The sequence below is a fragment of the Neomonachus schauinslandi genome, chromosome 5 (assembly GCF_002201575.2).
Source record: "Neomonachus schauinslandi chromosome 5, ASM220157v2, whole genome shotgun sequence".
Classification (NCBI taxonomy): domain Eukaryota; kingdom Metazoa; phylum Chordata; class Mammalia; order Carnivora; family Phocidae; genus Neomonachus; species Neomonachus schauinslandi.
Window position 1 is genome coordinate 86,743,098 of NC_058407.1, and position 17,884 is coordinate 86,760,981.

Genomic DNA, 17,884 nt, shown 5'->3' on the forward strand with positions numbered 1-17,884 from the left:
AAGAAAGAAAGAAAGAAAGAAAGAAAGAAAGAAAGAAAGAAAGAAAAAGAAAGAAAGAAAGAAAAACTTAACACTCCAGATCTTGGGCATATCCTTAATATTATAGCTAACAGTACTTGGCTCTTGTGCGGATTTTCTGATGGGTATTAACTGAGATAGCAAATGTAAAGCATTACATTTAGTAGTAATGTAATTACTTTAGAAAGAGGTGATTCCTCTTTCTAACCCTGAACATTTCCCTCATGTTTCCAGTTCTTCCACTTAATCCTTCTAAAGGGAAATCACCTCCTGTCTGGCTCTTTAGTGCTTCACTGCCTCACATTTGACCGTGACCAAAATTAAGATTTAGATCATTAGCACCACTTAGATACTGTGCTGTAACAATATCAGTTACTTTTCAGATCACATTTGTCTTTAGGGAACTAATCTTTGCTAAATCCCAAGCCATTTATCATAACACTTACATTGCTGACTACTCTGAAAACCTTGCACCTAATTTATAATAATCACGGTGGCTAAATTTTGCGTATCAATTAAAACGATAAATTATATCTTATACATTTTAAGCTAGTATGTATCATACACCTTTTAAATACTTATAACAATTCTGTGTGCATTGAGTAATCCGTGTAGTTCTATTCTTATAGTCCTCTAATGCAGAGTTTCTCCAATTTTAGTGCATATTTGTATCATTTAGGAATCTTGTTAAAATGTAGGTTCTGATTCTTTAGGGTGGGGGTGAGTCCTGAGATTCTGCATTTCTAACAAACTCCCAGGTGATGTCAATGCTGCTGGGTTCTTAGGGACAAAACTTTTTAAGGTGGTATCATATAAGGCAGTAGCTCTCAAAATGGAGTGCACAGAAACACTGGAGCAGCTTTATACAGTTACAGAGACATGGGAACCCCTTCCCCTCTTTAATACCCAAATAGAAAACCTGATTTAGTACTTGGTTGGGGCCTGGTTATATCTATTCCCTCAATTTCCCTAAGTAATTTTTATGCCCATCAGATTTGGAGAGCCAGCAATAAAATAAATCTTAAAGAATTTTTATTTGCCCTGATAATCTCCCCCCAAACTCCTAGGACATCATATACAAAGTAGTCATGAGAATTTTTTTTTTATTTTATTATGTTATGTTAATCACCATACATTACATTATTAGTTTTTGATGTAGTGTTCCATGATTGATTGATTATGACACCTAGTGTTCCATTCAGTATGTACCCTCTTTAATACCCATCACCAGGCTAACCTATCCCCCCACTCTCCTCCCCTCTGAACCCTCAGTTTGTTTCTCAGAGTCTATAGTCTTTCCTGGTTGGTCTCCCCATCTGATTTCCCCCCCTTCATTTTTCCCTTCCTGATATCATCTTCTTCTTCTTCTTCTTTTTTTTTTTTTTTACATATAATGTATTATTTGTTTCAGAGGTACAGGTCTGCGATTCAACAGTCTCACACAATTCACAGTGTTCAACATAGCACATACCCTCCCTAATGTCTATCACCCAGCCGCCCCATCCCTCCCACCCACTACCACTCCAGCAACCCTCAGTTTCTTTCCTGAGATTAAGAATTCCTCATATCAGTGAGATCATATGATACATGTCTTTCTCTGATTGACTTATTTCACTCAGCATAATACCCTCCAGATCCATCCACGTCATTGCAAATGGCAAGATTTCATTCCTTTTGATGGCTGCATAATATTCCATTGTATATATATACCACTGCTTCTTTATCCATTCATCTGTCGATGGACACCCTGGCTCTTTCCACAGTTTGGCTATTGTAGACATTGCTGCTATAAACATCGGGGTGCACGTACCCCTTCGGATCCCTACATTTGTATCTTTGGGGTAAATACCCAGTAGTGCAATTGCTGGGTCGTAGGGCAGCTCAATTTTCAACTTTTTGAGGAACCTCCATACTGTTTTCCAGAGTGGCTGCCCAGCTTTCATTCCCACCAACAGTGTAGGAGGGTTCCTCTTTCTCCTCATTCTTGCCAACATTGTCATTTCCTGACTTGTTAATTTTAGCCATTCTGACTGGTGTGAGGTGGTATCTCACTGAGGTTTTGATTTGGATTTCCCTGATGCTGAGCAATGTTGAGCACTTTTTCATGTGTCTGTTGGCCATTTGGATGTCTTCTTTGGAAAAATGTCTGTTCATGTCTTCTGCCCATTTCTTGATTGGATCATTTGTTCTTTGGGTGTTGAGTTTGATAAGTTCTTTATAGATTTTGGATACTAGCCCTTTATCTGATATGTCATTTGCAAATATCTTCTCCCATTCTGTCAGTTGTCTTTTGGTTTTGTTGACTGTTTCTTTTGCTATGCAAAAGCTTTTTATCTTGATGAAGTCCCAATAGTTCATTTTTGCCCTCGCTTCCCTTGCCTTTGGCGATATTTCTAGGAAGAAGTTGCTGCGGCTGAGGTCGAAGAGGTTGCTGCCTGTGTTCTCCTTTAGGATTTTGATGGTTGAGGTCTTTCAACCATTTTGAGTCTATTTTTGTGTGTGCTGTAAGCAAATGGTCCAGTTTCATTCTTCTGCATGTGGCTGTCCAATTTTCCCAACACCATTTGTTGAAGAGACTGTCTTTTTTCCATTGGACATTCTTTCCTGCTTTGTCAAAGATTAGTTGACCATAGAGTTGAGAGTTTATTTCTGGGCTCTCTATTCTGGTCCATTAATCTATGTGTCTGTTTTTGTGCCAGTACCATACTGTCTTGATGATGACAGCTTTGTAATACACCTTGAAGTCTGGAATTGTGATGCCACCAGCTTTGCTTTTCTTTTTCAATATTCCTCTGACTATTCAGGGTCTTTTCTGGTTCCATACAAATTTTAGGATTATTTGTTCCATTTCTTTGAAAAAAGTGGATGGTATTTTGATAGGGATTGCATTAAATGTGTAGATTGCTCTAGGTAGCATTGACATCTTTACAATATTTGTTCTTCCAATCCATGAACATGGAACGTTTTTCCCTTTCTTTGTGTCTTCCTCAATTTCTTTCATGAGTATTTTATCGTTTTCTGAGTACAGATTCTTTGCCTCTTTGGTTAGATTTATTCCTAGGTATCTTATGGTTTTGGGTGCAATTGTAAATGGGATCGACTCCTTAATTTCTCTTTCTTCTGTCTTGTTGTTGGTGTATAGGAATGCCACTGATTTCTGTGCATTGATTTTATATCTTGCCACTTTACTGAATTGCTGTATGAGTTCTAGCAGTTTTGGGGTGGACTCTTTTGGGTTTTCCACATAAAGTATCATATCATCTGCAAAGAGTGAGAGTTTGACTTCTTTGCCAATTCGGATGCCTTTTATTTCTTTTTGTTGTCTGCTTGCTGTGGGTAGGACTTCTAATACTATGTTGGATAGCAGTGGTGATAGTGGACATCCCTGTGATGTTCCTGACCTTAGGGGGAAAGTACTTAGTTTTTCCCCATTGAGAATGGTATTTGCTGTGGGTTTTTCATAGATGGCTTTTATGATATTGAGGTTTGTGCCCTCTATCCCTATACTCTGAAGAGTTTTGATCAAGATAGGGTACTGTACTTTGTCAAATGCTTTTTCTGCATCTATTGAGAGGATCATATGGTTCGTGTTCTTTCTTTTATTAATGTATTGTAACACATTGATTGATTTGTGGATGTTGAACCAACCTTGCAGCCCAGGGATAAATCCCACTTGGTCGTGGTAAATAATCCTTTTAATGTACTGTTGGATCCTATTGGCTAGTATTTTGGTGAGAACTTTTGCATCCATGTTCATCAAGGATATTGGTCTGTAATTCTCCTTTTTGATGGGGTCTTTGTCTGGTTTTGGGATCAAGGTAATGCTGGCCTCATAAAACGAGTTTGGAAGTTTTCCTTCCATTTCTATTTTTTGGAATAGTTTCAGAAGAATAGGTATTAATTCTTCTTTAAATGTTTGGTAGATTTCCCCTGGGAAGCCATTTGGCCCTGGGCTTTTGTTTGTTGGGAGATTTTTGATGACTGCTTCAATTTCCTTAGTGGTTATAGGTCTGTTCAGGTTTTTTATTTCTTCCTGGTTCAGTTTTGGTAGTTGATACATATCTAGGAATGCATCCATTTCTTCCAGATTATCTAATTTGCTGGCATATTGTTGCTCATAATATGTTCTTATAATTGTTTGTATTTCTTTGGTGTTGGTTGTGATCTCTCCTCTTTCATTCATGATTTTCTTGATTTGGGTCATTTCTCTTTTCTTTTGATAAGTCTGGCCAGGGGTTTGTCAATCTTGTTAATTCTTTCAACGAACAAGCTCCTAGTTTCGTTGATCTGTTCTACTCTTCCTTTGGTTTCTATTTCATTGATTTCTGCTCTGATCTTTATTATTTATCTTCTCCTGCTGGGTTTAGGTTTTATTTGCTGTTCTTTCTCCAGCTCCTTTAGGTGTAGAGTTAGGTTGTGTATTTGACACCTTTCTTATTTCTTGAGAGAGGCTTGTATTGCTATATACTTCCCTCTTAGGACTGCCTTTGCTGCATCCCAAAGATTTTGAACAGTTGTATTTTCATTTTCATTGGTTTCCATGTATTTTTTTAATTCTTCTTTAATTTCCTGGTTGACCCATTCATTCTTCAGTAGGATGCTCTTTAGCCTCCATGTATTTGAGTTCTTTCCGACTTTCCTCTTGTGATTGAGTTCTAGTTTCAAAGCATTGTGGTCTGAAAATAGGCAGGGAATGATCCCAATCTTTTGGTACCAGTTGAGACCTGATTTATGACCTAGGATGTGATCTATTCTGGAGAATGTTCCATGGGCAGTAGAGAAGAATGTGTATTCTGTTGCTTTTGGGTGGAATGTTCTGAATATATCTGTGAGATCCATTTGGTCTGGTGTGTCATTTAAAGTCTTTATTTCCTTGTTGATCTTTTGCTTAGAGGATCTGTCCATTTCAGTGAGGGGGGTGTTAAAGTCCCCCACTATTACTGTATTGTTGTTGATGTGTTTCTTTGCTTTGTTATTAATTGGCTTATATAATTGGCCACTCCCATGTTAGGGGCATAGATATTTACAATTGTTAGATCTTCTTGTTGGATAGACCCTTTAAGTAGGATATAGTGTCCTTCCTCATCTCTAATTATAGTCTTTGGTTTAAAATCTAATTTGTCTGATAGAAGGATTGCCACCCCAGCTTTCTTTTGGTGTCCATTAGCATGGTAAATGGTTTTCTAGCCCCTCACTTTCAATCTGGGGGTGTCTTTGGGTCTAAAATGAGTCTCTTGCAGACAGCATATCGATGGGTCTTGTTTTTTTATCCAATCTGATAGCCTGTGTCTTTTGATTGGGGCATTTAGCCCATTTACATTCAGGGTAACTATTGAAAGATAGGAATTTAGTGCCTTTGTATTGCCTGTAAGGTGACTGTTGCTGTATATTGTCTCTGTTCCTTTCTGGTCTATGTTACTTTTAGGCTCTCTCTTTGCTTAGAGAACCCCTTTCAATATTTCTCGTAGGGCTGGTTTTGTGTTTGCAAATTCCTTTAGTTTTTGTTTGTCCTGGAAGCTTTTGATCTCTCCTTCTATTTTCAATGACAGCCTAGCTGGATATAGTATTCTTGGCTGCATATTTTTCTCATTTAGTGCTCTGAATATATCATGCCAATCCTTTCTGGCCTGTCAGGTCTCTGTGGATAGGTCTGTTGCCGATCTAATGTTTCTATGATTGTAGGTTACAGATCTTGTCCCAAGATGCTTTCAGGATTTTCTCTTTGTCTCTGAGACTTGTAAGTTTTACTATTAGATGTTGGGGTGTTGACCTATTTTTATTGATTTTGAGAGGGGTTCTCTGTGCCTCCTGGATTTTGATGCCTGTGTCCTTCCCCAAATTAGGGAAGTTCTCTGCTATAAGTTGCTCCAATATACCTTCTGCCCCCCGCCTCTTTCTTCTTCTTCTGGGCTCCCAATTATTCTAATCTTGTTTCATCTTATTGTATCATTTATCTCTCGAATTCTTCCCTCATGATCCATTAGTTGTTTATCTCTCTTTATCTCAGCTTTTTTAATTTCCATCATTTAGCCTAGATCACTAATCCTCTCTTCTGCTTCATTTATCCTAGCAGTTAGAGCCTCCATTTTTGATTGCACTTCATTAATAGCCTTTTTGATTTCGACTTGGTTAGATTTTAGTTCTTTTATTTCTCCAGAAAAGGTTTCTCTAAGATCTTCCATGCTTTTTTCAAGCCCAGCTAATATCTTTAAAGTCGTCATTCTGAACTCTAGTTCTGACATTTTACTAATGTCCGTATTGATTAAGGCCCTGGCAGTTGGTACTGCCTCTTGTTCTTTTTTTTTTTTTTTTGAGATGATTTTTTTTCCATCTTGTCATTTTTTCCAAAGGACAATAGATGAATGAGAGAACAGAATGCTAACAGGGTAACAACAACCCCAGAAAAATATACACTAAACAAATCAGAAGAGACCTGAAACTGGGGGAAAAGAAAGGGAAAGAAAGAAAAAAGAAAAAGAAAAAGATAAAAACAAACAAACAAAAAACAGACTATGATCAAATATGATCAGGCTGGTGCATAGATCAGTGCCACACACTAGATTTTGGTGCATTTTGGTCTGTTAGAAGAAAGTGCGTCCCAAAATTTTAAAGAAATAAAAACTTATATATGTACAAAAATAAGGGTAAATAAAATGAAGGGATGGAATATGACTGTAAAGATGAAAATTATAAAAGATTTTATAAAAGGGGGGTGCCTGGGTGGCTCAGTTGGTTAAGCGACTGCCTTCGGCTCAGGTCATGATCCTGGAGTCCTGGGATCGAGTCCTGCATCGGGCTCCCTGCTTGGCAGGGAGTCTGCTTCTCCCTCTGACCCTCCCCCTCTCATGCTCTCTCATTCTCACTCTCAAATAAATATATAAAAAAAAAGATTTTATAAAAGGAATTGATAAGATAAGAAGTGGTTGAAAAAAGAAAGAAGAGGATTTAGAAAAAAAAAAGGGAGAGAATGTGATCAGGCAGGAGACTAGAACAAAGCCATACACTAGAGATTTAGGGTATATTTTGTTCTGTTAGAAGAAACTGTATCCCAAAATTTTAAAGTGAGAGCAACTTATATATATATACCAAAAATAAGGTTAACTACTATGAAGGGATAGAATATGACTCTAAAAATGAAAAATAAAAAAGATTAAAAAAAAAGGGTTGATATGATATTGGTTGAAAAAGGGAAAAAGAAAAATTCAAAAAAGAAAAAATAGGAAAAAAAAGAAAATTAAACAAATTAACTTTGAAAGACTAAAGAATCATGGGTAAAAAACCATGGATTCTATGTGCAGTATTCCCCTAGCGCTGGAGTTCTGCCGTTCTCATTGATCGGTAAACTTGGTCTTGGCTGGCTGTTCTTGCTGATCTTCTGGGAAGGGGCCTGTTGCCGTGGTTCCCAAAAGTCTTTGCTGGACTCAGAATTGCCCTGCCCTCGCCTATTCCAGGCTAAGTAATCTGCTCAGGTTTGCTCTCAGGAGCTTTTGTTCCCTGCGAGCTTTCAGTACAGCTTTGGAGGACGAGAGTGAAAATGGCGGCCTCCCAATCTCCGACCCGAGGAGCTGAGAACTTGGGGCCCCACTACTCCATGAGCCCCCAGAGAAAAGCAGCCAGTCACACCCGTCTCCCCAGTTTCCGGCCGCACTCCGTGCTCACCCGCCTGCGACCAAGCATTTCTATCTCTGGCACACGACCCCATGTGGTGTCTCCAAACCCAGCAGATCCCTGTGGTGTGCTCCTGCACCGCCCCTCCAGGGGGAGGAAGGGGAGTTTCCCCAGATCTGCCACTTGTTGGATCCCTGCTGGAAGAGCAGTGACCCGACTGTGCTGCGGATCACAATTTACGGCAACGCCGAGCTGAGAGCCCGCTCCTCGGCTCCATCTCTGCAGCCAGCTTCCCTGGTCCAATACCTGGGAGTTCTGCCACACTCAGGCACCCCCGGTCTTTCTGTGACCCCGAGGGTCCTAAGACCACACTGTCCCAGTGAGGGTTCCACACCCCGCTTAGCCACGGAGTGACGTCCTTCAGTGGAGCAGACTTCTAAAAGTTCTGATTTTATCCTCTGCTGCTCTATCACTTGTGGGAAGCGGCTGACGGAGGACCCCTCCCCGGCCATCTATCTTCCCAAGTATCGCCTCGGATTCACTTCTCCGCATGTCCTACCTTCCAGAAAGTGGTCACTTTTCTGTTCTGAGAGTTGCTGCTATTCTTTTCTTTGATATCCTATTCATAGTTGTTCAGAATGGTTTGATCCCTATCTAGCTGAATTCCTGGGACCAGATGAAATTTAGGTTTCCTACTCCTCTGCCACTTTTCTCCTCCCCCTTAGTCATAAGAATTATAATCAACAATAATGTTGATAAAGTCATGCAAACTTCTGGCCTGGAATATACTCTCCTTTATGGGTAGCAACTCTGTTTACCTCATTTTAGTATTCCTTACCTTACTTTGTGATATTTCTTGAAAATAATAGATATTCAATAAGCCTTTGAAGCATATTAAAAATGGAACCTGATCTTCTAAACATGATGTTTGCTTTAATGATTTCTATTTTTCTTGAAGAAGTATTTTGCCAATATAATGCTCTTTCAAATCTTAACAACTACAGAAGAATGTTGGTAGATAGGAGGATTAATAGCTTGTTTGTCTTATGACATCTGCAATTTTGGGATACTTGTCATGGAAGCAAGAGTCCTATTATCAAAATAATCAAAATAATTGGGTAGTATGACTTGTAATAGAGTCATCCTGAAGTATCAGGTTGCAAGTTAACCTAACACGGAGGTACTTCCATACCTAGCTTCTAAAATTTCAAGTCACAGTTGGCTGGGGTACTGAGGCTTGTGGTGGGACCTCAGGAACTGGGGGGCAGACAATGATAGTTTTTCTGTTAGGTTTAAATTGTAGCCCTGCCTGAATAACAACAACTACATGGTTCTAGGTCCCTTTTCTAGTTCTATGATTTTTTTTATCCTTTTGTTTATGCAGATGTATTTGCTATCCTACCAATTAGTTGAATGAAATTCTAAGTGGCAGTGACCACATTCAAAAAAGATTATAAAGTATTTTGGGAATTATTTCTTCAATTCAGCATGATTGTAATTAAGTACAACTTTCACTTGTGATGGTAATAATTTGGGTGGACCACCGATGTTACTTTTATTGAAAATGTGTATAAATGTAATTATATTTCCATATTAACATCTTGGCTTTTATAAAGAAAAAAAAGTATGTTCAAAATTTGCATGTTTGGACATCTTTGACTGCTGATATTATGATTTATTTAAAGGTCTTTTAGAAATTAAATGCAGATTTATAATATATTTAGAATGTTCAGAACTAATTTAAGCATTTGCAACTTTGTAAATTTTGTGTTAATAGGCAACAATTGAATTTTTTTGAATGAATAAGCTTTTCTGTTATTATCTTTAAAAAAGAGAAAAAACATACAGAAGACACACAAAAAGATACCACAGTTAACATTTGGATTGTCAAAATCCTAATTAATATCAAAAAAGACATTACATTCTTTGACATTCTAAATTACTTTGACTTACCACTTTTGAAAATAATTCTCTTTAAGGAAGAAGAATGACTTTGTATTGTTCTTTTGACTTTAAAATTTATAGTCTAAAATGAAGGCTGTGGAAAGTTCGGTGTCATGTTACCAGTGAATGTTTGAGATAAATAATGTAAGTCAAATCACTTTCTAATCTATACTGACCTTGACCTTTTCCTGTGGATAAACATCTATAAATGATCATTTGCATATCCAAGCCCTCCTGCAGCCAAATATTGTCCATCACTTGAATAATCTGCAGAACAAGCATATCCTGACGAAGATCATCTCCGGCCTGTTAAAAACAAAATTATAGCCTCTAGATTTCTCTTTGAATTCCATTAAAGGCCTTCAAATATGGTATATGTCATTTCTTTCCTCCAATATATTTCCAGCCCAACTTAGGATGGTTTCAATTGTTTTGTTAGTATTAAGAACGCCTTGTGTTTCTGAAAGAAGATTAAAGAAAATAAGAACTTTCCTTTAAATGATTACAGAAGCTTCAGCCATCAAATTAGAAGTTGCTTGGAATGTTGTTCGCTGATAATAATCTTTTAATTTATCATCCACGTGCAATATCTTAGATTTAAAGTCTAGTGAAGAGAGGCTTGATGAATGTTTATTCAAATTTTAAACTCAGCCAAGAGAGATTTCTTTCTAACTAAAACATTATTTGGTATGCCATAAATTTATATGCTGATATACAGTTAGAATACCAAGAGCTTCTTGACTAAGAGTATAAATAGCACACATAGGATTCATCCGACTTTAAATCATTGACTTCTTATATTATGAAGGTGGTTAAAAAGTTTTCAGAGTAAACAGCCTTTGATAATAAGAAATGATTAAGGGGTAATTTTCTAGCATAGGTGAAGGAAATGGAATATATCCAGAGGGGAAGGTTAGTTTTCTGCTTTTAAACTAACAGGTTTGGTTTTGAAAATGTTTTCTAAATTATATGCAGAAAAATATTCCAAGATGAAATTTGTGGTATTTTTTTTTTTCTTCACCCAAAATGTGCTGTTTCGTGACCATTAATGCTTGAAGTTACACAGGTCAAAGCCAAAGTATGGGTGTGCTAAAAATTATCCTCAAAAATAGTCAAAATCCACCAAATAAATCACTCTGAGACCTGATTATCTGGTTTGGCTGAATACTTGATTAAATTAACAGAATGGCTCTAAAGTCTTCCTTTTCACTCACAGCTTCTTCTTTGGTCCCTCTTTCCTACTTGTCTGTACCCCTGTAACTACATTTTACTCTACTTTCCTATGTGATTCATGATAAAGACTGACTTGGCCTCTATTTATTTGAAAATAAGAAAATAATCCAAATTACTAAAATAAGCAACTGCCTGCAGATAAGAATTTTATGTTAAATTAACATATAATTTGAATTTTAGCTAATATTGATTTTAATTTAGTAACTAAATCAAAAGAAAACTCACTAGGGGTTCACCACACATTCCACTTTCTGTGCTACTCAAAAATGTATAATTTCATTTATTGAAACATATCTTCTTAAGTTTTTCACTGAAGGTTCACTAGCTTGAGCCAGTAATGATTGATTTATTGTCAATCATTGTTTGACATGTACTATAATTCTGTAAAAATGCAGAATCAAAAATAACTGGAATCCTCTGTGTGGTTGTCAGAGGAAAATACCTATAATAATTCCTTTTTGCAAGAAATAAATCAATAATTCTACCTGTGAAATCAATTTGATGTTTTTGTACCTTAAAAATGACGCCGATGTTTTTGCCCATTGGGTTAGCATTGATGAAAGTAATCTTCAATGGCAAAGCGTGAGATGTGAAATATGAACATGCCTATAGAAAGGGAAAAGAAAAATGGTGAGCAAAATAAAGCAAAAAGAACACTTTCCCTGAAATCATGGGCCTCTTGCATAATTTGTTATATGAGCAAATGTAACACGTATGAATAATTTTTACACTTTGGAACAAATAAACATATTTATTAAAAACAACAAAACAACTTCAGTCTACTAACCAAAGCCTTTACTTAGAAACTAAAAATCCAGCCTCTTGGCAGCTTCTACTCTTTTTCTCACTGAACAGTGATGAAATGTTGGGGATTTAAATAAACTAAGTAGTATGTAGGCATTGTGTTTATGATAGTTAATATCTAAAAGATAAAATTGCTATTCAAAAATTGATTTCCTTTTAATTATTTCTTCCCTGCAGAATACATTAAGGAAATATGGATATACGGTTAAGAAGTTCAAATTTGAACTTTGTAACTTACTAGCTGCAAGACCTTGGACAAGCTACTTAAATGTTTGTATCCCACTGTAAAATGGGGATAATAACACCTATCTCAAGCATATTTGTAATAGATATATGGGCTAATAGATATAAAAGACCTTCCACAGTACAGTGCCTGACACTAATTAGATACTCAAAAAAAAAAATGCATTCTTTTTCCCTTTTTGTTAATGAACATTTTCTTATCTTTACAAATAACAGTGTGTTTCCTCCTTTCCTTTCTTTCAGTTATACTTTGCATTTCCATTTTCAGCTTTATGATATTGACTACTTTCCATTATACTTTCCTTGTTGCTTATTTTCCTTTTATGTTCTTACAGCTGTTTGAGTGTATGTCTTTAGGCTATTAGAGACTTTCTGTTGACAGTGAAGAGTTAAATCAATACTAAATAAAAGATGGTTTCAGTTTATCAACTTAGTAAAATATGACATCAATACATGTTGAAGGATCAGTTTGAATATCATTATTTTTTGAGAAGTCTGAAATTGCTAGAAGTAGAGAGGAAAGGATATATATTTTTTTAACTTAACCTATCAACAGAAATCTAACTTAATCCCTAAGCAAAGGGAAACCCTTGCTTACTGAGTCAGTTTGAGATTTTTTTTATTATTATGTTATGTTAATCACCATACATTACATTATTAGTTTTTGATGTAGTGTTCCATGATTCATTGTTTGCTTATAACACCCAGTGCTCCATGCAGTACATGCTCTCTTTAATACCCATCACCAGGCTAACCCATCTCCCCACTCCCTTCCCCTCTGGAACCCTCAGTTTGTTTCTCAGAGTCCATAGTCTCTCATGGTTTGTCTCCCCTCCAATTCCCCCCCTTCATTTTTCCCTTCCTACTATTTTCTTCTTCTTCTTTTTTTTTTTTAAACATATAATGTATTATTTGTTTCAGAGGTACAGGTCTGCGATTCAACAGTCTTACACAATTCACAGCACTCACCATAGTACATATCCTCCCCAATGTCTATCACCCAGCCACCCCATCTCTCCCACCTCCCACCACTCCAGCAACCCTCAGTTTGTTTCCTGAGATTAAGAACTCCTCATATCAGTGAGATCATTTGATACATGTCTTTCTCTGATTGACTTATTTCACTGAGCATAATACCCTCCAGTTCCATCCACGTCATTGCAAATGGCAAGATTTCATTCCTTTTGATGGGTGCATAATATTCCAGTGTGTGTGTGTGTGTGTGTGTGTGTGTGTGTGTGTGTGTGTGTATACACACCACATCTTCTTTATCCATTCATCTGTCGATGGACATCTTGGCTCTTTCCACAGTTTGGCTATTGTGGACATTGCTGCTATAAACATCGGGGTGTATGTACCCCTTTGGATCCCTACATTTGTATCTTTGGGGTAAATACCCAGTAGTGCAATTGCTGGGGTGTATGGTAGCTCTATTTTCAACTTTTTGAGGAACCTCCATACTGTTTTCCAGAGTGGCTGCACCAGCTTGCATTCCCACCAACAGTGTAGGAGTGTTCCCCTTTCTCTGCATCCCTGCCAACAGGGAAATCCAAATCAAAACCTCAATCAGTTTGAGACTTATAGTAAATGGGTGAGGCTGCTTGTTAAGTACTGAATTCTTGCTTCGAGAATCAGTCAGTCAGGGAACATAAGCCCTTCTGTCATGGTATTGAATTAGGAAATCCTGTATTAGGCCAGAAATGAGTCTAGATCAGTGGTTTTCAAACTGTGCTCATCCAATTCTTGGGGGTCTCTTTGAGGCATCCCAAGTCCAGGGAAGGGAAAAAGGGCAAAGGGAGGATGAAGACAAGGCTTAGCCCTTCTTAATTATATCACTCGGAGCTATTTTGCTTTCATTGTTTTATATTTTGGTTTCCACATGCAGTATGCTTTTTGAGAGTCATGTCGAAAATATTTTATATTTCACAACTAATATGCACAAACCATTATTTATATGATATCAGAGATACCATATCTACTCTCCAAGAGCCTACAGAAAGTTGGTATGAACACAAACACATATGCATTAAGTTGAAAATAATTTACAAGGCCATTTATCACAGTTGAATGAAGAAGCACTTAAAGAAGAGAAGTCTTCCAGAGATGAGCTGGATTTGAAGATTGGGAAAAACAGAGATTAGCAAAAAGGTTTAAAAAAATGCTTTCTAGGTAGGGAAAGGCAAACAATGAGAATTTAGATTAGTTGTTAAAAGTGGATTGCAAGGGCCACAACCAGGAGACAGGAAAGAATGAGTTGGAGTCTTGGAAGATAATTTTATGTAAATGGTGAGATAAAAGAGCTGGAATAGAGAAAAGAATATAAGAAGAGCTGGAATAGAGAAAGAAAGATATGACCCCTGTTCTTGAGAAGTAACACTAATGACATAGATTTAAAATAGTTTTAGAAAAGGAAAGAAACCTATTAGTAAATGAAGTGTGTGGTTCTTACTTTCCCAGGAGTGGAGGAGGATTGCATTAAGTTACAACCACTTTCCCAAGTGGTCCATTCCCTAGTGATCCAAAGGAAAATAGGAAATGGCCCATTGTAATTAGTGGTTCCAAGGAGAGACGAGGGTGAAAATTCTTTGAAAGAAGGCTTAACTCAAAGCTAAGACCTTTGTCCTCTATCTTGGAGAGCCACACTTTAAGAAGGGGATTGGTGTGAGTGCTTCTCCCCAGTGTAGTTTACTGATGGTGATTAAAACAAAATGTTGACTGTAGGCTTTCCCATACTCACTATCTTCATAGGGCTTCTCTCCAGTGTGAACTCTCTGATGCATGATAAACTGTGAACTCTCACTAGTGGCTTTCCCACAATCATTGCATTTATAAAGTTTCTCCCCAGATGGGTTCTTTGACATCGTAACCTTGGTGCTATCACCAAAGACCTTCCCATACCTATCACATTCATAGGATTTTTCACCAGTGTGAATTCTCTGTTATATAACGAAATGTGTGTCTTGACTGCATATTTTCCATACTTAAGGGGTTTTTTGCTTGTGTGAAGTCAGGTGACATAAAATAAGACATTTACTCTGACTGATTATCTTGCCACACTGTGTTCCAAATGTTTTTCTCTGGTATGAATTTGCTCATAGCCAACAGGTTGAGTTCTGACTGAAGCCTTTTCCATACTGCCTGCATTTATTGTGCTTCCCTAGTGTGGAGGCTCTGATGTCAAATAAGACATTTACCCTGACTGAAGGCCTTACTATGTTCATTATACTTAAGGCTTCTTCCCAGTATGGATTCTCTGGGGGTCAAAATGGTTTCTGTTGGAACAGAGAGCTTGCCCACACTCATTTCAACTGTAATGTTTCTCACTAATGTGAATTACTTGATGTTAGAAAAGGATTTTACTCTGAATGAAAGCCTCCTACACTCATGAAATTTATGTCTTCTCCCGAGGATGAGTTATTTGAGGGTCAATGAGTAGGGAACTCTGCGTGAAGGTTTTTATGCATAAAGCACATTTATAAGTTTTTTTTTCCAATTATGGAATCTCTGATATTGAATGAGATGGGAGTAGTGATGACAGATCTTCCCATGTTTGCTGCATTCATGGGGCTTCCCCGCTTAGTAGATTCTCAAAAGAACCATTGACTGAGAGGTCTTTCTAAATGTCTTATCATACTCATTACACTCTTAGAGGCTCTTTTCTTTTGGATCCTCTGATGCAGGCTCTGATTGAAACCTTGCCACATTCACCACATCTTCAGATGTGATGTATGTTCCTTCAGACTTTCTTGTTTGGCAGGACTGTAGGATGGACTAAAATGTTCCTCAGGAGAGAGTGTCACCTGGCCACATCTGCACTGTTTATTGCTCTACACACAGGTGCCCAGCATTGTGCCAGGCACAGCTGGCCAGAGCAAATGGAGCAAAGAGGGAGCTTTACTTGGCATACTTTCCAGACTCAAAGAAAGTACCACTGTCTGCAGGTAGGTATAGAAAAGGAGTGTGGTCCCAGCTACAGTGCTAGGGGTGGTGACTCCTGAGCTGGTGACCCTCAGCCTGAGGCAGCAAGGCTGTAAACATAATAGTACCAACCTTTTAGCAAAACTTTTTATATTCATACTAATAAAGGTCTAGTTTTTCTCCTAATTATTGGATTTGTTTTCTTGATTATATTATAATGTCAGTCAAGTAACATTTATTGTGCATGCGTGATAGTTTAACCTCTTCACTTCTGAGTCTCACTTACCAATCTTTCTTCTATTAGTGCTTTCTACTCTTGGGCTTTTGAGAAGGAGGCTAATAAAGTTAATGGAGATAAAAGGAGAAAGAATGATTCTAAGTTAGAGAAGTGTGACTGATAGAGGCTTAAGAAGAGAAAGAAATTGTTTCTGATGCCAGGAAGGTCATTCCAGGCATAAGTAAAATCACAAAATATATTATATGGCACACTGAGACGAGTTTCAGTGAATTTTAAATTAAATAAAAACTGAGGTGTTGTAGCTCACAATATCCTAGTGTATTAAGCATGGGTATGCACATAATCTAAATAAGCATGAAACTAAAACCAGCCTGCTTAAGGTCACCAAATCAACCATTTTGAATAAATTGAGAAATTAATTTAGTGAGAAGTTTGTTTATTTATTTATTTATTTATTTATTTATTTATTTTTACTGAACTGATAGTTTATTTCTAAACCAGCAAATCAAGTGATGAGGCCAGTGCAATCTCAGCCTTACACAGTGCATCAAATGCAGCACATAGTTTGGATAGGATTCAATTACTTTTTTCTTAAAATACTTGCAGTGACAATTTATAAATTGTTTTTGCCATTTCAAAAACATACAGTGAATTAAACAATACAAAAGTACTCAACTTACGTACTAAATAAACTGACTTACATCACGATCAATACCCTTTATACACAGGGCAGGGTTCAGAGGAAGGTGGCAGGTCTTTATACACTGAAAGAATTCTTCTAGTCTGCCAATCTCTTTCTTTAGTACCTCCTGTGAAAAAATCATTTGAAAAAGCATTTTAGAAACTGTAAAGAACTTGACTTTCTTTCAAGTTATAATTTTCTTCTATTGATTAAATAAACTCTAATTCAGGGGTTGCACACTTGGATGCTTTGGGGTTGAGTAGGTGATGTAGCCACATATAAGGAAGCAAAGTGCTAAAAATAATAGAGAGTGTTGGGGGAAATGGGGAACTAAAGAGTTCATGCATTTTCTACAGGATTTTAAATTCAATTAAAAGCAAAACCAAAACCAACTATTCTGTTCGAACAAAACGTGATGGGTTGGCTATGACTTGAGGCCCAACATCTTACAATACCTGCTTTAAGTAATTGTTGACACGACCCAATTCTGATAATTTCCTGGAATCTTATTTTGTAACCCTCAAGATTTATACTTAATAGTGATAGTACATTTCAGAAAAAAAAATTCACATATACTAAGAGCAATAATGGCAAAAATGACAATTGTCAGAAATAGCAATATATTTGAACAAATGGTTTACTAAATAACGATGAGTATATTCCTGATACTTGCCTCATTCCCTTCCACAGTTCTCTGTACCTGTGGAAGGTCTGAAACCACAAGCAACACCTTTAAAATTGTGTATCCCCTAACAAAAAGAGCAGAAAAACAATAATTCAAAATATAAGAGCTCCTTTCAGCCCACTTTCAGAAACTCTTTAAGTCCAATTCTAAAAATGAAGGTATCAGATTAATAATGTTTAATTAACTCCCAAGAGTGTCTTAGCTCTTACTCCTGGGTCATTGGCAAATAATAGAAACTACTGCTCCCAGAATCCAGAAGAGCAAGGTGGAAAAATATCTTCTTTCACACAGTTTAATTAGTACTTTTTATTTATTTTATTTTATTTTTGATGAGATGACATGGCTTAATAGTAAACAGCAGAGAAAAACAATGTATAAAGAAATAACTTCTAGGAATCTGAGGAAAAATAATCAAGGAGACAATTTTAATATATTAAACATTCTAGCCTTTGTCAGAATAAGCAGATATAAATTTATAAGTAGGTTTGCAGAATTATGAATTATCTATTAA

The 17,884-nt window shown here is 36.9% G+C and overlaps 1 protein-coding gene across 1 annotated transcript in view; it reads right to left on the reverse strand.

Moving 5' to 3' along the window:
• The window catches only part of PIK3C2G (phosphatidylinositol-4-phosphate 3-kinase catalytic subunit type 2 gamma), a 384,724-nt gene that overhangs the window by 130,488 nt on the left and 236,352 nt on the right, over positions 1-17,884 (reverse strand). Inside the window, exons 20-22 of the mRNA XM_021690398.2 lie at positions 16,708-16,815; positions 11,317-11,409; positions 9,747-9,876 (exon numbers count right to left, since the gene is read on the reverse strand). Of these exons, the coding sequence (XP_021546073.1) occupies positions 9,747-9,876; positions 11,317-11,409; positions 16,708-16,815 (331 nt within the window). The remainder of the gene's footprint in view (positions 1-9,746; positions 9,877-11,316; positions 11,410-16,707; positions 16,816-17,884) is intronic.